Source organism: Numida meleagris, chromosome 25, assembly GCF_002078875.1.
Source record: "Numida meleagris isolate 19003 breed g44 Domestic line chromosome 25, NumMel1.0, whole genome shotgun sequence".
Classification (NCBI taxonomy): Eukaryota; Metazoa; Chordata; class Aves; order Galliformes; family Numididae; genus Numida; species Numida meleagris.
The window spans coordinates 1,106,172-1,132,889 of NC_034433.1; the positions used below are offsets into that span (position 1 = coordinate 1,106,172).

At 47.6% G+C, this 26,718-nt stretch overlaps 1 protein-coding gene across 5 annotated transcripts in view; it reads right to left on the reverse strand.

Moving 5' to 3' along the window:
• The window catches only part of CEPT1 (choline/ethanolamine phosphotransferase 1), a 26,088-nt gene continuing 1,187 nt past the window's right edge, over positions 1,818–26,718 (reverse strand). For 2 of the 5 annotated variants that reach the window (XM_021377531.1, XM_021377528.1), the window contains exons 2-9: positions 24,853–25,255; positions 22,027–22,174; positions 20,927–21,068; positions 14,894–14,978; positions 5,593–5,724; positions 4,631–4,789; positions 3,336–3,461; positions 1,818–2,622 (exon numbers count right to left, since the gene is read on the reverse strand). In XM_021377531.1, coding sequence (XP_021233206.1) covers positions 2,503–2,622; positions 3,336–3,461; positions 4,631–4,789; positions 5,593–5,724; positions 14,894–14,978; positions 20,927–21,068; positions 22,027–22,174; positions 24,853–25,248 — 1,308 coding nt within the window. In that variant the 5' untranslated portion in view covers positions 25,249–25,255 and the 3' untranslated portion in view covers positions 1,818–2,502. Of the gene's footprint in view, positions 2,623–3,335; positions 3,462–4,630; positions 4,790–5,592; positions 5,725–9,283; positions 9,369–14,893; positions 14,979–20,926; positions 21,069–22,026; positions 22,175–24,852; positions 25,256–26,562; positions 26,588–26,639; positions 26,713–26,718 lie in introns of those variants that run through there. The other 3 variants (XM_021377529.1, XM_021377527.1, XM_021377532.1) reach the window with 3 other exon arrangements.

The window sequence follows — 26,718 nt, forward strand, 5'->3', positions numbered from 1 at the left end:
CAAGTGTATCTAAGATAACCTATGATCACAAACAACAGGACTGCAAGGTGCAGGGCCAGGGCAAGGTTCACGTGTTCCAGTATTTGTTACAGGCAGTTATACAATGCCTACACCCAAAGCAGCGCTCTGCGTGGCCTGGGTTACACGCAGTAACATTCCTTTGGGAACAGGACGCTGTCCCTGCTAATAATGAAACCTGTTCTGGCCAGAAATGGGAAGTTCTCCCTGCCTGGGTGAGGTCACTTGAGATTTTGGTTGATGAAAAGCTCAGGAAAAGGCACCGAATTTCCCGAATTTCAACAGGCTTCTGGCATCCTCCCAGCAGATTGTTTGGAGCTAGAGCCCCTCCAAGATTTCAGTTCTTCCCCGTATCAGTTACAAGCATCAGCGAGAAGTTACTCAGAGCAGCTCAATCTCAAAACCCTGAAGACTGAGAGAGCAGCTCCCTGTGCTGGCCTCACACTCCAGGCAGGGACTTTCCAGGCTCCTGGGTTCTGCATCCACTTCCATCTGATGGAAGGAATCTCACCCTGCACAGACTTGCAGCTTCCAGCACTGCCAGTGCTGCAGGCTCTTCCCCAAAGAGCAGCACAGAGGCTGGACTTACCCCCACCGAACCTTCATCCAGCTGAATGCGGTAAGATTAGGTAACACTCACGTTTAGTCTGTCTAATCCCAGTCATCTAGAACTGGGACACCAAAGAGAGCTGCTGTCCCGAAGGGCTGTGACCAAACTCCACCTGAATGAGCATCACCCTGCAAGGAAGGTGCAGGGCTCTTCCAACCAAGGAAAAGCCAAGAGCTGGAGATGCTCCCATGGAGAAGTCAGCATCTCAGTTCCACTGCCTGCAACGCCCCGAGCAGGGGCCAGCCCCCCCTTCTTCCCTAAGGGAAACACTTGGCTGAACCAGAGCCCTTCTCCCTCTGCATTCTCCATCTAGCCCCAGCAGTCCTGTGTCTCCCCAAGGGGGAACCTGGGAAGTTCAGCTCTGCCCATGACAGTCTGGTGCTGGGTGCCCCCCAGGGAGATGGAAGAAGGGCTTTTTGTCGAGGGAGGAACTGAATTTTCTCCCCATTTCTTGTGAGAGCTTCTTGCTTGCTGGAGCATCACAGGAAATACCCATCGCCACTTCCCCTGCCCAAGGGGGGGGTGGCTCTCATTTAGTGTTCTACTTGTCACTTGTTTTTAATGTGAGCCCCATTCACTTCTTTCATAAGTGAAGTGAACAGTTTTCAAGTACTGCTGGGGCTCTGGGCTCCCAGGAGACCATTTTCTACCAGCTTTGTGGGCAGAGAAATGGGGTTTTCAGGCACCGGCTTCCTAACATGCCCCACCAGCAGCTCCCAAAGCACTGGGCACTTTGTTCAGGGTCCAAAATTCACCACGCAGCCCCAGGGCTGTGGCCCACACTGCAGCACTTCACTGCTGCCCGCTTCAATCCTCCATGAAATCCAGCAGCCTCCACTCTTGAACTGGTATTAAGAAAACAGAGCAAAGAAAAAAAACAACTTACCCCGTTACGTAGCACAGAAAAGTCTTGGAGATCCTGGAATGATGTCCCTGTACAGCATTAGAAAGCATTAGAAAACTGCTTTTTTCAGTAGCAGGAATGGGCTTCTTCAGTTTAAGTACTTCAACCTACCAGGACAGAGCAACACACACACCTGAAGACAACTGCTGCTCTCAGAATTCTTATTTATTAAGAGCAGAAAGGAAATCTTGCTTAAGTTTCATACATAAAAAAGTAAACAGTAAAATCTTCTTTTTTTTAAGGAAGTTTTTTTTTTTTTTTCCACTGAAGAAAATTGAGAAATAAGTTGTCTTTTAGATAAACGTTTATTTAAAAAAATAAAATTAATTGACAAAGATACCACACTATTTTGCATGCCGGTCATCCCTTCCTCTCGCAGAACCCTGCTCTGTATTCTCCAGCCAAGAAACCACTTCCATCAGCAATGCTTCAGCAAATGAACCACAGCAGTCTGGACTCAAACCTCTACAGCTGCTTCAGCCACACAAGCCAGTGCGATATCTGCTGTGACCAGCTCGGGTCTTTAGTAAATGAATTTCAAGTGGACACTAAACATGTATTTCACTAAGAGATGATGAAATATTAAAATTAAAAGCAAGTCGTATCGCAGCTGTAATTATACTACATTAGAAACTTCGGTTGTTGGGGATCCATTCACCATACATAGATTATTTTGTCGTCAAAGTAATTACAACGAGAGCATTGCTCTCTGCATGCTTTCCTGGGCTCGGAACCAACAGAGTTGACTACATGTAGAGCTGACTAGGGTGTACTTGGAATTCACTCTCTCAGGCAGGAGACTAGTTAAGGAGTGTTACCGATACCAAAGAATAGAAGTTATACAACATCGATGATTATAAATTATTTTGTTCTTCTCTGCTTTTCGCCTTCGTCTCCTACACGCCTTGATATCTGTTCATGTAGAAAACCAACTCGTTGCTCGTTTTCCCCTACGGTGGCTCCCCGATTATTAATGGTGATTAGAATGAGTGGAAGAGGACTTGATTCGGAACACGTGGATGTGCAGGTGGGCAGCAATCTGGTTGCATACACTCACACAGTATCGAAGCAAATCAAAGAGAGAAAAGATCTGCCAGGGGAAAGAAGAGTGACACGTCAGATCCGTGTTCCCATTACACCAGTGTGACATGATCCCTGTGCTTTAGAAGAAATAACCAGGGGGATACTTTCAAGAGCAAGGTCTCAGAGCCTGCAGGAATAGCTGCTTCCTGCAGACAGTTTCTGAAAATGCTGAGCCGCCTTCAGCTTTGTAAAAGAAGAAATGCAAGCTACAGGGCCCGAGAAAGGAAAATGTTCCATTGGCTGCACGAATCCCGTGGGATGCTCCCATTCACTCCCAACAGTAACAACTGTGCTGCAGCCATCAGCTCTGTTGAAAGGTGAACACTGGTAGATAATGGGATAGCAGCTGACTGCTTGAAAAACGCATGAGTTTAATGCTAAGACTCTTCTCTTCATGTGTTCTACCAATAACTACGGGTATTCTTGCCATCACGAGACGAAGGCAGAGCCATGCCACTCCTGCACCACAAATGACACATTCCCTTCCTGATCAGGCATCACCACAGATTGCCAAAATACTCAAAGCTCTGAAGATTTGCTGCACTGCTTTACAACCACGTGAACTATGCACCAAGCAAACCCTCCTCACCTCAGTTTGAATACAGCCCTACTTGAAAATCAACCCAGCCAAGCAGGTTCCCAGTGCCACCATCCTCAAGGGGAGTCAGCTAGGTTCAACCAATGCAGCCATGATTACTGACAAAGCGAGCCCACACTTACCAGGGCAATCCAGAGTACAATATACTCATCGATAAAGCTGTTAAAATACTGGTCCAGAAACAGTAGTGCCGGGCCTATGAAAGCTGTATCGTGCAGGTGCATTTCACTTTTGGTCATGTGTGCAACCTGCAGTTAAAAAATTAAAAAAAAAAAAAGAGGAAGTTTAAGACATTAACGTACTCCAGCCAAGACACTGATTTCACACAAAGCCAAAAAAGCTGCAGTTAAAGCCACGTTATAGTAAGATGCATCAGATGCCTGGTGACAGCAGGACACTGGTTTAGTCATGGGAGCCTACAGCTCAATGAGATGCAAGCTTTGCAGAAAAGTTCCCTTCACTCACAACAAACGTAGCTACAGAAAACAACCTAGCATTTTCCAGCCCCCAAGTTTCTCCTGCTGCCAGAAACAAAAGGGGATACGTTTTACCTTCAGTTGAGCTTGGAAACAAAAAAATCACAACTGCTACATCTTCAAGACCACAGAGAATTGTCACTTTTCTCATTCCACCTCTCTGGCTATCCTTGTGAGACAGGAATCAATGGGTGGAGGGAGACAGGCACCAGAAGAGCAAGTCTCTTTGTGCCCAGGTTCACTCTTCACACTCCCCCCTCCGTGCACGCTTACACCCTGCACAAAGGCTGCCCTTCCCCACGCCACATCCTCATCCTCCTGGCCCAGCCAGCGCTGTGACTGCGCAGTGAGCTGGGCCTGCTGAGAAAGAAGCTTTTCTTCCATCGAGGGTTACACACCCAGCACAGATCCAGTTCATGTGCTCACACAACGTATCCTCCTCGTGGGACTGAGACAGTGTGGGGCAGCACTTGGTTCATCTGCTCCCTGCTACAACCCAGGAAATGATTTTAACTACTATTTCTTTCCAATGGGTTACGTTAAACTCAAGCACTTCTCCCAAGCTCCAGCAGCTCTGCCAGCTTCTCTCCTCCCCCAGCAAACTTTCCTCTCCTCTGCACATGCACTGGGGAGGGTTTCAGCCAGCTCTCCTCCAGCCCTGCTCATTGCCCACGTGCACAAATACACTGCAGAGATGTGGATGAAAGCTGGGGAGGGGGAGAAGAAGGGAGAGAACTCAGAGCCAGTACAGCTTTCTGTTGCCTAACTGCGTGACTATGGCATCAGCTGCAGATCCAAGTGGAAGAAAGGCTTGTGTTCCATCCCCTGCACCTCCAAAGTGTGTTTATCACTTTGCTACGCAAAACAAATGCAAGTCAGTGGATGGAATAACCAGAGAACTTGGAGTGCTACAAGAAATCTTACTGCTCTGGTGTACTTACCACGAGTTTGTTTGTTATCTTAGCAGATACAAAACCGAAAGTAAGTATGTACAAGCAGGGGTGCTTCTCAAAGAGCTGCACAGCAGATTTCTTGTAGATCATTGCAGCGAGGGCGATTACTGACCCAATATGAAGAAAAGGTGAAAGGACGCTGGTTCCCTACAGGGAGATAAAGTTAAAGCATTAAGTTGACAAAAGGCGCACGCTGCAAAATAATCTCAGCAAGCCAAACACTCACATGGCACGCAGACGTGGTTTTTAAACTGAAAACACATTAGAAGCAAATGTCTCTACACCAGCAATAACAGGAACAAGATGTGGTGAAACTCCAGCGAGCACCAGCTGAGCCTGTGGTCAAACCTCCCTTGTGCCGAGCAACAAGAAAGCAAGAACTGCTCAGCTCTGACACTGGTCACCCAGGCAGGGGAGAGATTTCTCTCTGTGCCAGCTTAACAAGCAATAAATCAGCCTTCCAAGCAGCAAGTCGTTAACAACTTGGCATCGAATGGCCTTCTGGAAAACTCCCTGGGCTTCAGAACCAATACTGCCCATTGCAGCAGAAGATGCTTGCACAGAAATCTGTACTTTCTTTAACTGGTAACATGAATATCACAGATCGTTCAGAATGAGCAAAGCCATACTGATCTGCCCGGCCAGCTTCCTTCTGAGTGCATTTCTGCACTGGACATCTGTGAACTTCTTGGAGATACGTATTTCTATTACCTGTTTCAGAGGATTAATTCAAAAGCAAACATCAAAGCACTGCAGCCTTTTTAAGCACACAAATTTAAAACCCTTGATTTCTGAAGCTACTATTCTTACACAGACTATATTAACTTCCTCTTCCAAGCCAAAGAACTGAATGGAAAATAGCACCATTATACTTCCTTTGTGTAAAAATAAAAGCCAAGGTCATGGCTGGAAAGCCACAGGAACTAAAAGGAGTAAAAGCGAGTACTCACTGCTATAGTGGATCCATTTTTGCCAACTCCACCTGTGAAGATTACACCAAAGTAGTTTGTACAGGAAAATATGGTTCCTGCCACAGTACAGAGAGCTGGGAATATTTTCACCTGAATATTCAGTATTGGGATCTTTAATGGAAAAGAGAAAAGGAGTTAGAGATGCACAAGCACACCACAGCCGGCTTTCATACCTCTGGTGCACTCAAGCACTCCACTTTCCAACGCTACATCTGTTGTGTTCTTTTTTCCCCCCTCTCTGCTATGCAGAGACTTATTTGTGTATTTATTTCACAAAGCACATCAGAGAAATATGTGGTTTTTTCCAATCGAGCTTCCATCAAGCTTCCCATGAAGTGAGACTCATCTTCAGTTACCTGGAAAGAACTGCCAAAAGCAAAGAAGCAGAGGCTCAGACCCACAAGCTACATCATCCAGTGACCAAGTGGGAAGAGAGAAGCATCCATGATCTTTTCTGACCGTGGCTGCAGCCCATGATCACACCGGGCAAAGCAAGAGGCACTGGGGGTGATTAAATAAAGACCTGTAAGAAGCTGGGTGCTGCCTTATGGGCAAGGCAAGGGAAGCAAACAGATCAGACAAGTCAGCTCAGAGTCGAGCAAGCTTGGGAGCACAAGCAGGTGGGTTGCTAAGTGGAAAAAGTGAGCGCAGTCAGATCTGAAAAGCAGTTGTTTTCCTCACGTAGCGGCAGTGTTTTGAGCAGAAGAGGAGAAACCAGAAATGAAGAAAGCTCAAACAAACCACAGCAGAGATGTTATGGAAGCAGGTGCTGAGGCACAGCGACGCAACAACGCCTTCCAGCTCCATCTGTACCGCCACCAAAAACCTTCCCATGCCCTCTGCAGAGCCACTGCAGAGCCCACCTGAACCAGCACCTGGCCCTCAACAGCAGCAAGGAGCCCAGCCACACACAGAAGCCCACAAGAGGTCAGCTTGTTTCTATTTGCCAGTTACACTCAGTGCAGCTTTTAGCAGAGAGAACGTGTTTAACACGTTGCTGTGCTTCACAGCTTAAGCTCTCCATCTCCTCAGGGCTCTGTGTGGCAGTGCTGACTCCACTGCAAACCACACATCCCAGCTGGGCAGCACAGCTTCGTGATGCTCACACGTGCTTCCCCTTGCTCGGGCTGCACTGTTAATTGAAAAACATCCTCTGAAAGATAGTAAAGAAAGAATATGCAGCAAACAAAAGGCAGGCTGCCACGGACCGGAGCGCTAGCTGCAATCGTCCATTAATGGTATGAGGCACAGAACTTGGGAAGGTCTCACCTCTGGCTAAGGAAGGTACCTGTGCTGCCATGGAAAATGTGCTTTTCTATCAAGAAGAAAGCAATGGTATGCCTCATACAGGAATCGAGAGATGAAAGCTGAAGTTTCCCAAAGAAAAGGGGATTTTGCTGGGGGAAAAAAACGTCTCCAAAGTGACTGATCCAAAGAGAAAGGCCACACTGCACAGAGAGCTTCCTGGAAGCAGGGCACGTCCTGGTTAAGCAAGCATACCAAGGCCTGGCTTGGAAAAGCAAGCATGTTAACAAAAACAAGCGGCAACAGGCACGGAGTGGATTAAAGAATGCTTGGTAGGGAATGAATTCAAGCAAATCGTTCACCAGAAGACGAACCTCAGGCCTGCAGACTCGCCGTGGATTCTTCCAGATGCCATCCCAGTTTGGGGAGCGGTTAAAACAGAGCCGGGAAGCAGCCAGGTGTGGGCAGCAGCCAGAGGGACCCACACAACCAAAGTCTGCTTGTTTTACTCACAGTGTTGCCAATGAGATCTCAGCTGCAGAGCTGCTCACCGTGCACCGACAGCACAGAGCAGCAGCTGCTGGCAGGACAGCACCTGGACACGCTTGGAAGAACCCCACGCTGACCCAGCACAGGCAGCCCCGGCTCTCAGAACAGAGGATGCCAATGAAAGCAACACCTGACAAAATGCACAACTCTGCCCTTCAGCAAACTGGGATTGTTTCGCCTGTCACATGTTAGCGTTGGAAAGTGGAATGTTTGAGCACACGACCACACGTTTCATCCCGTTTCATCCCCTTGATTTCCCCCTCCCGAGCAGAAACAAATCCAAATCCCAAGCCACCAATTTTGCTGCCATAGGAAGCACTGAACAGGGGTGTTGTTTGTTTTTTTTTTTTTTTTTTATGGGATATATTTTGCTCTGCAAATAGCAAACGGTGTTTATCTCCGTAAATAACAGCAACCTCGCAAGGAGAAAAAGGAAAATCACTAATTGTCATGGGAAGCCTGGTGGCATTTACTCTCTGGGGAGATTCCCCCATAATCCCAGTATAGCACTGGGGAATTTGTTTCACCAAATGTTGCAACGCAGCACTTCCCACAGACTTCAAGATTTTGCTGACAAACCTTCACAACCCAAACTCCACCTAGCACCGAACTGTGCCAGGGGTTGCTGTATAGCAGAGATTCTTATTCTTCCTGCTTTCCTTCCGAAAAAGAGAGAAAAGGAAACAGGGAGATTCAATTGGGAAATCCCTCCTGGTAACACGGAGTAACAGCTGCGTGGACGTTGGCCGCAGTCATGGCTTTGGAGAAGTCTGGCACCAGCAGCACGACCCTGCAGCCTCGTTTCTTTTGGAGATAGAGCTCAATCCACGCTGATGCTCTTTATGCACTTTGCAGCTCACGCGATTTCTGGGGCTGTTTCAGCTCAAACCAAAAGCACACGCAGCGAAATGGAGGCAACCAGGGTTAGCTCCTCGTGCCAGACCTTCTCTCCAACATTAGAGGGTTCATTTCTCCAGTTTTGCAAAGCGGATTAGAAAAGTAAATCAATCAGTGATTTGGGGTGACGTGATTTGGCAATTTTTTTTGACCACCTCTTGGTTTTATGGTAAATCAAGATTCCCTTATCCACCTTTAGAACGATGCTCATCGGTACACAAATGTGTTCAGTACTCAGGAAGGAAAGCCTTCCAGGAAATCAATCCTTTGGAATTTACTTCTAGGCATTTGTTCCTGTTTCATACATGTGCGTGTTCACGTGCATTCAAAGGCCCAGCGTGGCTCCATGAATGCTGATACAACAGAATACATAACACGAGGTGACACGGCTTTGCAGCAGCACATGAGCTGCCTGCTGAGCTGGGTGGCCCCGTGAAGCCCACGGGACCCAGCTGCACCCAGCCCAGGCTCAGTCTGAAGGATCTTTCTAAAGAGGACGACAATTTGCTTTGCTTTTTGTTGCCATCACCTAAGCAGGAGCTGAGAAGCACGCTCAGGCCAAATTATCTACTGATGGGCCCCAGCTGATCTCCAGAACTCTCCTCCATACCATCAGTCCAACTCAGTACTCTCCTGCTCCTGATCTAGCTTGTGGCATGAAATTCATTCAAGTTTTGGCCAGCTCACTCAAAGGAAGCTGGGCTTCAGCGAAGGTGCATTTAAGTTTTGGGAAACGTTTGGTAGCTTCCTACCTGCAAAATATGACAAAATACAAAATAAGGGTTGTTTTGTTTTGTTTTTTTTTTAAATTAACTCTGGTAAAACCAGAGTGTACAACTGTTGCCATTTCATTGCTAATTATGAGGAAAGGGGAAGACCTCCCTCACAAAGGGAACTGTATGACTGTAGGCAGGTGGATCTTCCAGGTGTCTACGAGATTATTAAAAAAGGATAAAAATAAGAACATGAACAAAATTACCAGAGATTGCCAAAAAGGTGGTCCTCCAATCACTGCCAGTAAATGCATGATTATTATGAAGATTTGCACTTCAGTCACATCAATTCTGATTAAGTACAAGAAGCCAAAAAAAAAAAAAAAAGCAGAATTACTCAAAGCAATTTCAAGTCAATTATCTGCAAGCTCAGCAGCTGCCCTCTATCATGCACAGTGTAAAGAACTTCAAGGTCCTGAGGAAAACAGAAGAGGCATCAATACCTTAGAAAGCAAAAATATATTTTAGTTTCACTGTTAAAAGTAAAAGCCATGCTGTTTTACACTTTTTTTTTTTTAAATTTCACAGTGCAATAAAAATCCATTTTGCCATTAATTTTTTTCTACCTGACCACTGCCAGTTGCAGGAATAAGTGTTCAGTTTTAACCTTGCCCATCAAAAAAAAATCAAAAGGTAATATCTGAAAGATATTTTTAGCCACTATTGTATCCCCTGCTGTATTTTTCTCCCCAGTGAATGTTCTCTCTGAAAAGCATCGTGCTTGAAAACAAAACAAGAATCCCTGAAGAGGGATGCAAAGCTAAGCTGCAGATAGCTGCACTGCTGCTGCTTACACAGTGCAGCATCCAGCAACGAGAGCAACCGAGCTGGCTGCAGAAGGGCAGGAAGGAAAGGCTTACAGAAAGGACTGAGTTTGAGTCTTTGTTTTAAAGATCATCGAACAGAAAGAAGTCCGAGCTAGCGAGAAGAAAAAGCAAAGTCATACAAACCAGCTCCAGAAACAGGAGTCAAAGACAGAAGCAAAATGCAAAGAGGACTCTGGTGTCCTATAAGGAGCCATGTAGTACCATCTCGTACTCAAATACTGGATCACAAATAATCCTTTGGGCCAATCTCAAAGGTTTGTGGCACATGCATTAGCTCTAATCAGACAGCTCTACCTGAGGGACTCACAGTCACCGCACGCTTTGCTACTTCAAGGATCCTGCTGAGGTCAGTAGCAGCTGCATAACGAGACCCAGTGCTCTGCATGCTTCTTTGATACAGCTGCCCCTGTGCAACTTCACCCTGAGGGCAACGCCCAGGAACAAGCTGGACTTGGGGTGTAATGGAAAAAAAGTTTGGTCAAAGCTGTCAGACAAAAGGCAGAGAAGATGCCAATGAAGGATTACCTGTCAGTGTTTGCTTTGTAAGTTGTGTGGTTTTTTGGTCGGTTTTTTGCTTTATCACGGAGATAGGAGACACAAAGGAAATAACCTTAGGGGTCCTCGTGTGTCCTGACTCGCTCCGTGGCAATGCTGCAAGGCAGTGAGAGCTGGTGGAAATGATCAGCATCCTCAAGAAGGTAACAGCGCTCTGAAAATCCCCGTTTTCAGTCCTCACACAAACAAATGGAGCCTTCAGCATCCCTAGCAAGAAAATCTGCTTTGCCAAGCAAGAGAAGTGAGATACAAAACATCTGATCAGATGCAGATCACTTCCTCCTGGCTTTTAGAACCAGCAAGGAAATGTATTTGCAGCGTGTCCGGCTGAAGAAGGGCTGCAGCTCAGCTTCACATTTAACCTGTGCAGGGCAACTAGTTCACTGCTGCCAATGACCTCAAAGAATACAAAGCAGTGAGAAAGCTCACAGAAACTGAGCTGTGATGGGTGTAGGTAATTGAGTTTTAGCTCCCCTTGGACACTGAACCAGGTTTCTTCTGACGGCAGTCATCTTAATGCAAACTGATCAGGTCATACGCTCAGAAAACATTTTCCAAAGATCAAGTTCCTCGTGATCCGAGCTCTTACCCAGAGCTGGGGGCCTGACCAACCCGTGGAAGCAGCACCTGGATTCAGGTTAGGCAGCCAGCACGAGATCCGTGTGCACAGAGCCATAGCACAGCCCTCACCCCACAGCCCTCAGCTCCGCTCCCAGAACTCCAATAGAAATGGCATCGGGGAGCTGGGAAGGGTTTGGCCATCGACTACAAGGACCTTGGGCTAAGAACTCCTCTCCTGCACAACAGCCAGCTTTGGTGGCTAGGGGAATTATCTGCAGAGCAGGTGGATAAACAGCTCCTGCCTAAATATTCCAGAAATAGAGCTTTTCTTTCATGAAACAAAGTTCTTCGGCACACTGAGGTGCCTCTTCCTACGACAGGGATAAGACGACAAAATACTGCATAAGGAAAAGAGAAAAATATTTTTGTTTGAATGGAAAAGGAGAGGTGGCACCGACACACAGAGAGAAAGTGGAATCTGGCAAACTGAGCAAGAGAAGCCCCGGGCTGTGCAGCCCCCGGTGGAATTACTGCAGCACGGCCTGGTACCGAACGCAGGCCTGCAGGAAACCATTTCAAAGCAAGAAGGGAATGAGGCAGTTCAAAGCCTGATTCTATTTTCTCCATGTGTTTGTATGTTTAAATGCTACAGTGGACATCCTAAGACAAACAGAGGGGAAGAACGAGCAGCAGAAGTCCTGCAGCTCGAGTACGGGGGTTCCTCACAGCCTCTTTGCTGGGATATTTTCAGCAATCGCTTGGGGCCACACTTCCCCTAACCTGACAGTTTTCTGCCTGCTGTTTCCTGATAGATTGAGTCACGTCAGCATTGCCCAAACAGTTTCTGTCGCTTGGACGATGCTGAGATGTATGGCACAACACGCAGCTGCTCTGCAGAGCCTATGGAACGAAGAAGATGAAACAGTTTCCATGAGACGTGCCCACACTACAATAGATGGATGCGGAGTGGCTGCAAAGTTCCTCAGCAGACACACAGCAGTCTAGTTCCAAAGACTGCCTTGTCAAATAAACCAAGGACTGTTTTATCTTTGACAAAACAAACAGAAGACCCCAAATCGAGTTTTTAAAAGTCACCAGGGACAGGCAGCCAAAGAACAAAGAGCAGACTGAAGACAAAGCTACAAAGAACCCAGACCTGGTTTAACAACCTCAGAACGCCTTGACAGAACCTTTAATTGCAAGGCTGGCAAAAAAAAAAAAAAAAAAACCACTGAGAGTGACCCTGAAAAGTTAAAAAAAAAAAAAAAAAAACCACTGAGAGTGACCCTGAAAAGTTCCTGATTCCACAGCACACTGTGTTAAGAAAGAACAACAAATGGGAGCTCTGCAGAACAGAGGACAGCAAGCGGGGACCGGGCCAAACAACATCAACGACTGCTACCAGCGAGAGCTCACTGAAGATGAACTGCGAACACCCGAGGGCTTCAGAACACAAAGCCAGAGAGCTGTGGGAGCTGTGAGTGTGAGAAGGTGCTTCTCACGCTGTGCTGCTGGCGTGCCTGACCCCGCGTGGCAGCAGCGCTGCTGCAGCTGCTGAAGGTGCTCACCAACTCTTGCAGCAGTGCTGCACGTGCTGCAACTCACTGCACCTGCCTCGCCACGCCAGCCTCGCGCTCAGCGCTTCCCTTCTCTGCCAGGAGAGCAGATGCTCAGGAACAAAGCTATTGTAACATTTCCCAGACAAGGGCTGAGTATTTTCCAGATCCGTTCACCTTCAGCTCCTGTAGGTGCAGCGGACGCAGCGCTAAGCAGCATCGCTAGCACCTGGTTATTACAGCTCCCGCTTCTGGGCTACAAGAAACAGCAAAGCGTGAGCGAAACGTCGCAGCAAGCGACACGGCACCACGAGCCACCGGGGCTGACAGTGCAGAGCTGGGGGAAGAGGTGTGCAGAGCTGCAGCTCCTCAGCCTGCACGTTCACGCTTCACAATACACTAAACCTGTTTAGACTCCGTTATTTAACTCGAGTCCTGAAGTCTTGGAGTTTTTTTGTTTTTAAAAACCTAGCTGGTCTTCTAAATAATCTGTCCGCAAGCTAAAAGTGGGAGCAAACTCCATTGGCAATTTTTAGGATTTTTTTTTTTCCTCCTTCACGCATTAAAAGCCTTTCTACCAGCACACACAACTGCAAGGTTTGGCTATGGTGCAGGAAGCCATGCACCCCCTATTTTGCCCCTCTGGCAGCAGCTCCAAGACAATGGATGATTATATGCTTTGATTTTATATGATTATATATGGTTATGATTATAGCTTCTCATCAAAAGGGACTGTCACGTGAAACAGCTATCAGATCCGAAGCAGCACAAATAGCAATTTCCTGCAGCTCATCCATTTCTGAGACAGAGCAACGCTGAAATAGAATCTACACCATCGATCTCCAACTGCTAAATAACTGTCTGTGCGCCAGGCAAATACCTGGAAACAGCAGCAGCATCTTCATTTATTAGTTAAGACTGAGAACACAGATGCCAGAAGGCATCCAAGTGCAAGAATTTATGATTAAGGCCGTTCTGGAATTCGGCGTGCCTAAAGTTAGAGCACATAGTGGAAACTGCCACAAGCAAACACTGTGTTCTGCTGCTGGAGGACAAGAGGCAGAACTCTGACACCTGCTGCACTCAGCAGTGCCACCAAGCAGTGATTTATTTGTGAAGCATGGCAAAGGCACCGTTCCCAAGGGCGATGCCATCGCTGGAGTCTAGACAAATCTCCTTTAGTTCCTCCCCAGCCGCGCAAAGTGACAGAACTCTTCCCTCTCCCCTGCACTGGGTCCTCATCCATTTAAATCTGTTCACTTTCTCGACAGAATTTGAGTTGGTTCCTCTCACACAACCACCATACTGAAGTTGCTGAACCTTTCCGTATCACAGCAGGGCAAAAATCTTGATCGAACTCTTCCTTCCTTCCAGCCATTACTTGCTTTGTCACCATTTCCTGAAACTAAGTATGTCTGAGAGTATTTCCAGCCTTCCACAGGCCGCCGCCAAAGTATTTAAGAAGGTCAGCTGAGCCTTCAGAGCACACAGACCTGACACTGCCCAGGGGATGCTGCACACACCTGGCTGCTAGCACTGCTGGATTTAGAGCAGAGCTAGGACCCTAGGACCCTGAGAGCTAGGACTCAAAGAAAACTCCTGGCTAGCAATCCAGGAATAACAAGAAATCTCAGAAAACCTAACTCACACCCTATTAATGGCACCATCTCATTGCAGGGAGGAGGGAGCAGACCACCCTGGGTACACAAGACTAGAAAAGCTGAAATAAGACAGAGAAGTCGTCCCTGAAGGGGGGCAAAGCAGAGAAAAGCCCCTTGAGAATCCAGCCAGGCAGAAATCAAAGTCACTTCATGAAGCTACAAGTGCAGTTAAGAGATTGGAAGACGAGGGTGAAGCCATGCAGATCAAGAGAGGCATCTCTAAGCAATGACGGGCAGCTTTGCTCCCTCAATGAGCCCAACGATTCTTCTTCTTTCCTGGTGAGGTGGTGTGTGAAGAAATACCTCTCCAGAGCTTCTTCCCCTGCCCTGGCAGAGCTGCCTGCAGGGCCCTCGATATCTCCTGGGCGAAGGCAGAGCCACGACAAAACACAACGCTCCCAGCGAGCTTCTCCTCTCCAGGGCAGCCCCGCTTTGTTTTCAAGCAAAACCACGATGCTTTCAGAAGTAAAAAAACCCTTTAGTTTGCTTGGATTTTTACTGCCCTTTCAGACTTGGCAAACCTTTTCCCCTGCTATGACAGCAGGTGTGAAATACCCTCCGGAAGATGGGCTTCCTATCCCAGTTACTCTGTGCATGACAAAGGTGCTGGTGCAGCTCAGTCCATGCCACCGCTGCTGGGAGCGCTAAGGCTTTACCGTGTAGTTCCAGAACATGGGCCCCAGGGTTCCCGTGAGGAGCTGCATGATTACTGTACAGAGCACCGACTCTGTAACATCAAATCTACGTGCGAGGGAAAGAAACATTTCAAAACATTTATTTTTTTTTTTAAAAGCACTTTGGTTTCGGTGAACGCATCAGAGCAGATCTGCGTTCGCGGCGTAAAATAACAAGATGCAGAAAACCACCGTGCCACGTTACGAAAGTGACCGCTGAGAACATTTAAAGGGTGAGAGAAGGGCATTAGCAACCACACAGAGAGACATTATTAATGAATATAAAATGCCATGACCCATGTGGGATATACACGCTCAGAGCTTATACCAGTCACCATTCTACTCAACACGTGAAAAAATGCAGTCATTACTGGATAAGAAAACAAGATTCAACTCCTTGCTCCAAGGCAAGAACAGCCCAAGACCTCCCCTCTCCCCATCCCATCCTCAAGCCCAAACAGCACTAAGTATTTCAGCATTAACAAGTCCTTCTCAGGGCAGTGCTTCCCAAAGTCCACGTAGAGCAGCATGCCCTGTGGTCAGAGCAGCTCAGTGCATTGTGCAGTCCCATGCCCGAATTTCCATCTGGTAACCATCTTCCATTTCACTATCACAGTGCATGCAATCAGTGCTTAAGCAGATCTAAAATTCTTGTTTTGGGGGAGTACAGGAAGAGAAAGTCGCACGCAACGCATAACTTTGGTATTTCTGAACGGCTACACTTTCCTTTTCTTCCTATGTTACTCAGTGATATTTGCAATTTAGATATGGCTTTTTTCCTCTAAACATTATCCAGGAAAGCTTAATGAAGAGGCCACCGACCTTGGCATGTGCTTAACTCTGCTTACATGTTGGCAGTGAGAAGTCTTTTGTGGGCTGGCCGCTCTGCTAGGCTCCCTCGTCAAGCTGGTAGGAGCCCTGAGCCAATTAACACGTAACTGATTAGTCATACGTGAAGAATATACGCTTGTCAGTGCTAATTTATTGAGCACGTTGAATGTGCAGTTTTTGGAAGGCCCTGTTCGATGAAACGAGGCACTGGGCTTTATGAGTGTCACCCTGAATCAAGCTCCAAAGTTTCGAAACAGCTGCAGTCGATTCTTGCCCAGAATGGTGAACTCAAGGATTGCAGCCCAAGTTCAGAGACTTCCTGAGAAGAAGTGAACCAACCAAGAGCAGGAAATGGACACTTACACTGCAGGCTGCTCTGAACCGTGTCAGTACTGACACAGCCCTTCTGCTGCACACAGCTATGGGGGAAGAGCTGTGTGCCCTCCTCCTCTACGTACAGAATTCCCTGCCCCAGCCCCACGCAGCACAACAAAGCAGCCAAGAAGCGCTCCTGCCCCATCAGAAAATGGAAGTTATGAGGCTGGGAAACTCACGGGGCTCTGCTTATTGCTTAAAATTCTGCACAGCAGCACTCTGCTCCGAGAAACGATTCTTCCATCTGTCGTATCCCTGTCTACCAAGTGTCCAAGTGGGATTACACAGGCTGGGCAACGACCTACAAATCTGGGCATGAGACAAAAGATTGTTTTCTTAAGGGAAGCACTGCAGCGAGAAAACGGTCATCATCACAGCACAACAGAAAGAGGCTGTGAGACGCATGCTGGAACTCAAATGCTTTGTGTTAAGGGATATTACAGAGTTTTGTCTCAACCCATTCCAATCTACCATTTTCGCTTGGGTGTAGTGAAATACAAAACAAGCCATACAGAAGAAGCCAAGGCTTAAGCAAATTAAAACCATTTCCAGCTCGGAAAATTCTCTTTTAGGTGAAAATAAGATGTGAGCCCAAAGGTTTTTCTACCATCCCTTTTGTAACACACTAAAGGGCAACAGTTTTCCTTTTGCCAATTAGCACAGGCTAAAAGTCACGCAGCTCAAACCTCACGCTGAAGGATGTGGTTGTCATGCAGGGATTCTGGAGCTCCCAGTTTCACAGATCAGCATCTTCCAATGATAAGGGCAGGAAATGAGCAGCACCTCAGCTCAGCTGCTCGGTTCCTGGCTCAGAACACTGCCAAGGGACTTTGAGAAGGAAGGGAAGAGGAGGGGGAAGAACGTGATGTGGAAAAACCCCTCATCGTTTACTTCAGCCCTGATGAATTTCTCTATGGCTGTGCTGCAGCAAGAAACCGGTACGTATTTCTGACACACCTTGAGCCTTAGTGAAACTCCAGCACATGGCAGTGGGTAGCTGAAGGCAGCAAGCTTAACACCTACCACAGCTGTGCTTCACTTCTTGGAAGTGCAGAGAAACAAAGTCCTCCCTGACATCAAGAGAAACTACAGGGCTTCAAAGCTTCCTCTGCAGATAACAGAGGTGCCAAAGGTCTTCAAGAAGTACTGGGAAAACCTCAGGAAGCTGCAGGTTTCTAAGGCAAGGGTGATCCCTGCCCGCGCTCATAGGATCTCAAGATCCTGACACCGTTCCCTAGAGTCAGTACTCTATGTGCTAAGTTTTCTTGACTTGGAAGGCTTCCATCTCTGTGTTTTGACATTTGGAGTGAATTGCCTTTCCAGGACAACACAGTGGCTCTTTTTCTTCAGGCTTCATCCTGGCTGGTTTCTGAAATACGGCCCCAATGACTGCCCTCTCCTTTCTACCTCAGCAGTCGTACAGCAGGAGGGCTCAGAAGGAGAACAAACTGAATTCTTCCCTTCCCAAACCACCAATAGGGCTCTTGCTTGTGCAGAACTGCTACAGTGTCACCGAAGAAGAATGTTCCCCCAAATTCTCCCACATTCATCACTAAGGCTGTTTCATTAGACAGCCTGAATTCTTCTGCTTACTCTGGGGATTATTATTGAAACCGTGAAGCACCATTTTTGACTTCTCTCTTGTAGGAAAGCTGGTAAGAACTGTTCCTTCCTCTCAGTGTTTGCTGATGTGCCTTTACAAAACATCCTTAGAAACTAGTTTCCATTGTTTGTATACATACACATAACTAATTTCTACTAGCGCCAGCTTTCCGTATGGCAGTTCAGAAAGGTTAGGGTAAACCAGTGAACAGCTCGTAGGAGAAGTGATGGAAACCATGATGCAGCAACATCCTCGTGTCTCTGGGTGGGCTCCAGGGATCTCAGCACTAGCCATCAAGCTCAGCACTGGGGATTGTACAGGACTCCCTCCTGTTCCGTGCCACGCGCTGTCTGTGCTGCACCAGCACCTCTGCTGTGGTTTGGGTCCCTTACAACAGCACTCGAGTTGCTGTGCAGAATCCAACTCTGCTCCAACAGTGACTAAGAGCTCCAGCTTCATTTTGAACTGCCCTGGATTTGAGACAGCTCCTGCAGAGTCAGGCTGCCTGCACACTGACCTTGCAAGGGTAAATGCAGTACTGAGTCTGCAGAAACAGCTTCTCCTAGCGTATTTCTTAAAACCAGAGTAATGAGCAGCTGCAGAACAGAATCCAAACAGAATTGAGTCTGGGTCTAGAAGAACTAGTGCTAGTAACCACAACAGCACAGCTAACAGCAGGCAAACTGCATTCAGGTTTTGTGCCCCATACCTCTGAACGTCCCCCATTTCTGCAGGATGCTCTCAGAACACCAGACCTGCTTCCACACAGACGTGTGGGAGTCCAGCTGGACACAACAGTTTGATTTCTGTGACATGAGATGCCCCAGTTATGGCACAGCTGCACTCATCCTGCACTGAGCCTGAAACAGAGCACATTCTGCATTGTGGCACAGCCAGTCCACAACCCAGAGAAACCAGTTACTGCCCTGAAAAAAAAAAAAACAGGACAGGAAAGCAAAGTAACTATTGGGACTGCTCCAGTATCATGTTATCCTGCAATTCCAAGTCACCCTTCTGCCTCCTCAGGAGTGCAGCACGTCCCTGCTCTTCCAGGAGCCCATTCCCAGGGGAGATGCTTGTTTCTGAACACAGCTCCTACACAACACGCTCACCATGCTGCTCCCTGCTGCCTTGGCACTGTTGATGTTGCTATAGACTCGCACTGTAACTCACCCAACTTTGAGAGGGATCCAGCCTCCTCACTGTGGATGTTTACACAATACTGACCTCTAGCGACTTTCTGAGCCACTTAACCAATTCCAACTGCTCCGAGAAGTGCATCAGCTGCCAAACTAATGAAAATATTAAAATATTTAGATAGAGACAGATCACTGGAAGCTGTCTCAACAAGCCCAGAGTGTCCAGAGGGGCTCTGATGTTGTTGGTGGGCAGGGGGGAGGAACCAAAGTGGCTGGTTCAGTGTGTTTAGTAATTCAGTTTTTGGTCTCTACCTGCAATAAATACTCTGTAGCAATTGAGCAGAAGCAATCTAATTTTCTCCTCCTTCAGGGAGGAGGCTGCTGCTCTGCAGATGGACTTCATCAGAAAGCCAAGTTGATTATAGGCTTAACTGCTCAAACTTGAACAGCGTTTAAGGAGTGAAGCATTAATCCGCCTTGAGCAGCCTGTTGCTGTTTTGAGCCACTTACAGTCTGCCTGCTGAGCTGATCTCTGTAATTAAATACAATTTCAGAGTCGCACCTGAGGATACACAGACAGGAACAAAGCACTGCGCACTGAAACATTTTGTCAGCTGTCCCTGAGTCCACTTATCTGGGAGCTAGAATAACAAAGCCTGCATGTGCCCACAGATCTGAAGATGTAGATGCAATATTGCCTTGTTTTCAGCTTCACATTTGGCAAAAATGGAAGTTTCAGAAAAGTAATTTCTAACAGCAAGAATCAGTTCACAGAACAAATAGGCTCAGCTTCTTCGCCATCGAAATGAACGTCAGCTTGTGGCAGTCCATTAACCTTACAACACGGGGCAAATGAAGAAACAGAGGCGTTTACAACACAGCGTAGTCTGTAATCTGAATTGCCTTCTCTAAATGAGCTACATACTGATGGATCACGTTCTCCTAACGTAAAGCCATGGGGAACAACAGCATCTGCTGCAGCATGAAGAGCCTCACCTGAGCTAAAACAGAAGTTACAGAACACCAGGAATAATGTATGTGTCTGCCTCGAGACAAGGCAGGCAGCTTTGACACCTCCATCTGCAAAGTCAAGCACATGCCAAGGATTTTTGCTCTTTGACGGATAAGAGGAAAACTGTCATGATCAGGGCCCCACGATGCTCAAAGGGAGCTACACAGCATTGGGTACCGAGAGCTTCAGTACAGCACAACAGGAAAAAGCCTAAAAATCAGCCCAAGTTATGAGGCAGGTGTCTTAGCAGCACCCTGCCCATAAGAACTGGGGCAGGCTAGAGGTCCATAGCTGCACTGCTTTAGCAGTGTGAGTACCTACAGGTCAGTAACAGCACTGCACACAAACAGCGTATGTTGTAGCACTGTTTCAAAATCCCATACAAACTATGGGTACATTTCAGAGGTTTCCAGATGCAAATTCATTCCGCAGCTTATTTAAAACATATTTTAGATGGCAACATCTCTGAACACAAGTGTACATCCCACATGAAGGCTAGCAAATGCCATCGCTCAGTCAGTCCCTGGGAGCTGCTTGCACATCCGCCCTCATGCACAAGTAAATGCAGCTTCAGCTGCTGGGTTTTTTTGTACCATTATTGACAGAGCAATAACCTATGGTAAAATAGATTCAGAAATTCAAGTTGCAGTCACTATGTCAATTTATAGGCCGTCTTTAAGGGTTATGCTGCGTAGTAAAGTCTAACTGTGCATCATCAGAAGTCGAGTAACATCAAGAGAGGTGGTTAAGGCAGATTACCATCACCTGACAAAAGCTTGATCATCTTGGGGACGAAGCCCCATGTTTATTTATATTTAAACCAAATCATAAACTCCTAAGGTGACAAAGGGACATTTCACCACTCCTAGGACAAGCTAAATAACATTCAGCACTAACTGGGGATCCAACAGGTAACAGCTACCGCAAGCCCTAAGCACGTATACACAAATATAAGCAATTTACTACTACTCTAATGCTAAGAGCTACAACCACGAAGAGGAATGAGACAGGAAAGCCATCAAAGTTTCAGTTTTATTTTCAGCCCAGGTACTTACATGCCGAAGCGCAACGTTCCAGAGACGTACGTCTGCCAGTGCGCGCAGTAAAACATGAATGTTCCAGCAAAACAACAAAAGAACATCCAGTCAGGGTTCGTCCCCAGCTGCACAGCAATACAAGTTCCCAAAACCACAAAGACTGCAGGAGAAAATCAGTCACAGAGTAAAAAATATGAAGCGTGCGTGTGTGTAAAGATCCTCGCCAGCAGCAAATCAAACGCGGGACCCAGACAGCAGAGTGTAAAGGTATCCCCGCGAGTTTTGTTTTATAGACATTTATAAGAGCTAAACACTTTCATTACAAAATAAGTGCATTGCAGCTCCCATCAGTTAAGAGAAGCTCTCAGTTTTAAGGGTTCCTGAGCCTCCTCCATTTTTACTGAACTAAGCAGGATTAGATGTCAGCAGATCAGAGCAATTGAAGCCTGAGAACAGAGCTTCAGGGTTTCCTCGTGTAACCAAGGCTTGCTGAGCATCTTCCCCCATTTTCTTCAGCTTTATTATACCACTAAGAAAACCCAAGCTTCACCATTCAAGACGCGTAAGGCATCTATGCTTTTTTCTTTATTATTACCATTTTAATGCATGACTTGGATAGAAGTATTCACGCAAATATAAAGCTTCAGAATTTAAATAACTAGGAGCAACTAATCAGCCTCCTGCAGTGGGGGGGAGCTGCAGGCTGGCTCAGGAACTCCACCTACCTAGCAGGGAAGTGACCTGACCCACACCAGCCTCACTCAGCCTTCCACTCCCCCACTGCTCAGGCTCCAAACGTGCCCTGCATTTGTTCTGTATCAATTCGATCTAAGTTAATAGAGGAGAGCACTTCCACTGTTTGTTACAGTAGATCTTCAGATCTCACCCTGAGAAAGCATACACAGAACTGCTGGGTCAGACTTAGTGACACGCTCGATGTTTTTCAGTGTAATACAAGAGAAGGCATTCAGCTGATCAACGCTACTGGCTAGGGAAAGACAACTGAATGAAAACTGAACAACCCACACATCAGCAAAGGAACACTTCCTGTATTTCAGACTTGGTCCTTGAAATACTACCTTAATCCTCATACTTCAATTAAAAAAAAATGACAATACCTGTGGAAAGTGAATCACAGCCATGATCAAAGAGTTCTCCCAGCGGAGTACTGCTATTTGTCCTCCTTGCTTGCTTCCCATCTATAGCATCCAGAGACTGGTAGATGAAAAGGCCACAAGCACAAGCAATGTATGCCCAGGGAGGTGCCTAAGGAAGGAATCGTCAGTGAGGGTAAAAGATGTTTTAAAACATAAGGATTTAGTTTAACTTTAGACCATCTTAAACTCACGCTTTGCGTTTTCACACACTTCCTTACCTAGAGATCTATAAAGCCACGTGCACGGATTTTTCAGTAGCTTGCAGGGGCAGGCAGAGAGTGTTAAGGAATGTGAAATATTAACAAAGCTAACAGTAACTAGCTAAGTTTAATTGGCATAGTGCATTTTCTAAGCAGGAAGCTGCATCTGAAAAAAAAAAAAGACACAGCACTGCACATGCAAAGCAGGACACAGCTACACCCTTTTCAGCTTCTATTTCCTGTAGGGGAATTTGTAAGGTGGCTGAGTGATGCAGGAACTTGAACACTTTCTTCGCCCCCAGAATGTGGAACTGCCTCCCAGATGCTGAGCTCACCTTCACAGCGAGCCATGCTATGTACAGCAACACTGCCCAGCACCAGCATGGCCAGGCTGCAGCACTGAGAACAACAGCACAGTGCTCCCATGCTCAGACCTCTGGTTGAGCTACATTTCCTGGAATCCATAAAGCTCCAGGCTCTGCAGCACAGCTCCTCCACCATATTTATTTTCTGCTGCCACCACGCTCTGCTTTTAGCAATGTGTCCATTCAAACAGGCACAAGGACAAGAGAGGTAAGGGGGACTGGGTCACCCAGAAGCAGAAGGCCACACACACTTAGACATGTTTCTATTTCTCATGTATAGATCTTATACACAATATTTAAGTTACCGTTTGTGGTCATGCAATATTCTCCATAAGTTTTAAACATTAGACTGCTGGCTCTTCATTCTTAAACACCACCTTAGTTACCAGTGTAGATACAAAAAAAAAAATTAAGGTAGAAGTATCTGCTTAAGATTTCACAGTCCCCCCCAGCACCCAAGATTCTGTTTGGTTTTGTAAGACACAAACTCAGCTGCCCTTTGATTGCACAGTGCTTTGCCAACTGGGCTCTCCTTACACACAGGGTACAACTACACGCATTTTCTCTTCAGCTACCAGCAAAGCTGCAAGGGCAAGCTACATTCCTATGACTCCTCCTGTTGACAAAAGGTGTAGCCAACTTGCTTTTGCAAAGAGCAGAACTAAGCCTGAGCTGCAAGGAAGAAGCAATTTGCATCTCAAAGCGACACTGCTTTCAGAAGAAAACGGTGTTTCTAGAATCCCGAAGTCCCATTTCTCACCCCAGACAGCTGCCTGACGCTTCAAAGCTGGAGCCTGCAGCTCCACCACGGAGCTGGCGTCCCCTCGCCCTGCCAGCACGCAGGGCTGCAGTGCCAGATGGCAACGAGACCGGGCCAGGCTGAACGCTACCTCAGCAGAAAGCCCCTTTCCAGCTCAAGCCAGAAGACGAACCCACCAAGCACAAAGTAACTCCCCAACTGGGACACGGGAAACAACTCTAACACAGGCAACCACAGCTGTATGATTCTGTAGTTTGCTCAGCGTGGACGTCAGAAGTTTAATTACCAACCACAGTACAACGGTGCTCTAAATGAAGCTGGGGTTCAGTGCCCTGTACTGTTATCAGAGTAAGCAGCAAGTTACAGGCACGTAGCAACGCTGCTGTCTGAACCAGGAAGGAGCTGGGACACACAGCATCAACCCATGCAGGTTTTTGTAGAGTTCATGAGGCCAGTAACTTGAAATGCCTTATAAAGACTTCTACATCCAAGAAACCAGAAGTTACAAGAAGGTGAGACAGTTCAGCTGAGAACAGGTCATGAGCATTCAGTACATTCAGCACAAAGAACACAGCTCCTGGCTCTTGTCCAGCCTTCTCACATCGCAGACTGCTCCAGAGGGCTCTTTTGTGCTCCCACAGCACATAACACATTGTGTCTATGGTCCTCATCTGAGCTTCCTCATACCACAGCCTGCCAGGAGCACAGAGGATGCAGAAAGGCACTCGTTAAGCCCAGCCCGGGGGGGTTAGTTACATTACCCATGAAGGAAGCAGCCTGCCCTGATCTCCTGAGCAGCATTTTGTCAGTGCTCAGTCCCTGGTTTGATCGAGCATTGCTTACTGTTTTGCAACTCTAGCTGGGTTTGCAGCACTCAATTAACTGCCAATCAAGTCACCCTGCACTTCTTGTTGTGTAGTAATTCTAGCTCAGATAGCTGAAGGTGACTAACCCAGTCACAAACAGGAAAAGCAAACAGGCAAAAGCTCCACAAGCAATGCAAGCAACACATGCAAATCTATTTTTCAGTTGTCTGCACATGAATCATAGAATGGTTTGGATTGGAAGGGACCTTCAAGATCTAGTTCCAACTCCCCCCGCTATAGGCAGGGACACCTCCCTCCAGACCAGAATAAACTCAAGCATATCCTTGTGGGGCTGCAGCAGGTCCTTTACAGCTGCTGCCACAACACCTATTTTGGTACCAGACTCCATTCCACACGGTGCATACTGGTCCATAGCATCCCTTCCACCAGCCCTCAACAGAACACACGCTCCCCAAAACTCACATTGCTCTTCCTGCATGCAAGCACTCACCGAGGCACCAGCATTACAACCATTTTATGAAAACTGCAGGCTACCCAGGGAGAGACAGCTCCCCGTAAACACAGGGCCCCACCGGGAAACGGTGCCAACTGCTATCAGATCACAGCAACTACAAACACAGAGGCCCAGAACTTACCTGCTCTGTAGCTGTTGGGCAGTAATATACTAACAGCAGGGTTGTAAATATATTTATTAACAGTCCGATGATGGTGATCAGATTTGGGGCAATCCAGGCCGGAACTCTTCCAACTAACCATTCCCAGTAACCTTGCATCAGAGGTTCAAGCAGCGATCGTCCAGCACTCTGATATTTGTGTTCTTCTAACCGTTTCAGCTGGTGCTTTGACAAGGGAGGTGTGGGCAACTGAACTAGTTTGCTTAACACACAAGCAGCAGCAGGACCGTGAGCACAGCCCGCAGGGGATTCCAGGTGCGACTCCCCACATCGCCTCTTGAGGTTCCGATGCCCACTCATGGATTGGGTGGCGTCAGAATTTCTATTTGGCAGGTAACAGCTGTTACGGAGAATCATTAAGATCCTGCAACAGAAAGGGTTGAAACATACTGAAGCTGAAGGATGCAGGTAGGTTTTAAATATATCAGAAGTTTCTCGTGCTCCACAGAGCATTTCATTTGCCAGCAGCAAACCAGAAAGGCTGTGTAAGAGTTTTCCCTTCGAAAAGAAGGATATTTGGAGAACTGCTGAGGGAAAGCCAGGAAAGAACACTCCCAATGCAGTTATAAAGTAGCAAGTTGCATTGTTTACCTTTCTTGCTGCTGCCACCCGCATAAATTTCAGCAGCAGCAGAAACTTACAGCACATTGCTGACTGACATTACAGAGCAAGGCACAGTCAGTCCCACACAGATCCCTCCCAGGGCACTGAGTATACATAACCCACGTACCCTGCTCAAATTATCAATCGATGGCAGTACAAATAAAGAGAGAGTTCAGCAGGTTTGAAGCAGCTTCGCCTCTTTGGTGACGAGCAACACCCCCTTTAAGCAGCTATAAGCAATTTTTTTTTTTAATTGTTTCTTATTTCAGTTCCGCTGTGGCTTTTCCCTAAGCGTAACCCAATCCAGCTGAAAGCTCGTTGCCTTTTCACCTCTAAAGATTGGCAAGAAATATGCAGGAGCTACAGAGCACCAGCTATCAAAGAGAGCTGCTATGAGAAGGCACGGGGGCAGGAGCTGCATCTCCAGCATGAGGACCTTTGCAATATCCCAGCTCTCCTGAAGACAGCAACACATAACTCTCCACACAGCCTAACAGAGCAGCGGTAGAGAGGAGACTGAAAACGAAAGTTTGCTGTTCAGATAAGGGTCGGCCTATGTAAATAAACACAGCTAACCGTTAAGTGAGAATCAGTTGTAAATCAAAGGTCAGCTGCGGTATAAGAACCAGCGCTCTTCATTCCAGCCCCCCTCTGCTTAACGAAGGCTATTTCTGACAGCACGGGGCCCTGCGAGCGAGAAGGGAGGGGAAAGCAAGCGAGCAGAGCGCTGCTTTGCAGGAGGGCTGGGAGAAGAGAAGCAGCCGCTTTGCAGCCGCCCGCTCTCAGGAAACGAGGCGCGGAGGCTCCCGCGCTGCTGCGGACAGGAGGAGGAGCGAGGCGCAGTGCGGAACGCGGCCCAGCCACCCCCGCAGCCCCCCGAGCACACCGCGCCCCGCTCCCCCACCCCCACAAACCCCGGGGCGGTCGGGGGAGGCACCTCCAGGCCCAGCCCGGCGCCCCGTCCCGGCCTCACGCACAGCAGGCCGGCCTAGGGGTGCCTGTTCCTCGCCCCGAGCCAGGCCCTACGGCCCTCCCCACGCCCACACCGCACCCCCGATCCCGCAGTACCCCGGAGCAGCACGCACGACCCCTGAAACACGCACGACCCCTGAAACACGCACGGCCCCGCAGCACCCGGCCCTTACCTCAGCCTCCGCGCCCGGCGTTGCTTTACGCCGCTTTTGCGACAGCCGGAAATGAGGCAGAGGGGGGCGGGGCCAGAGC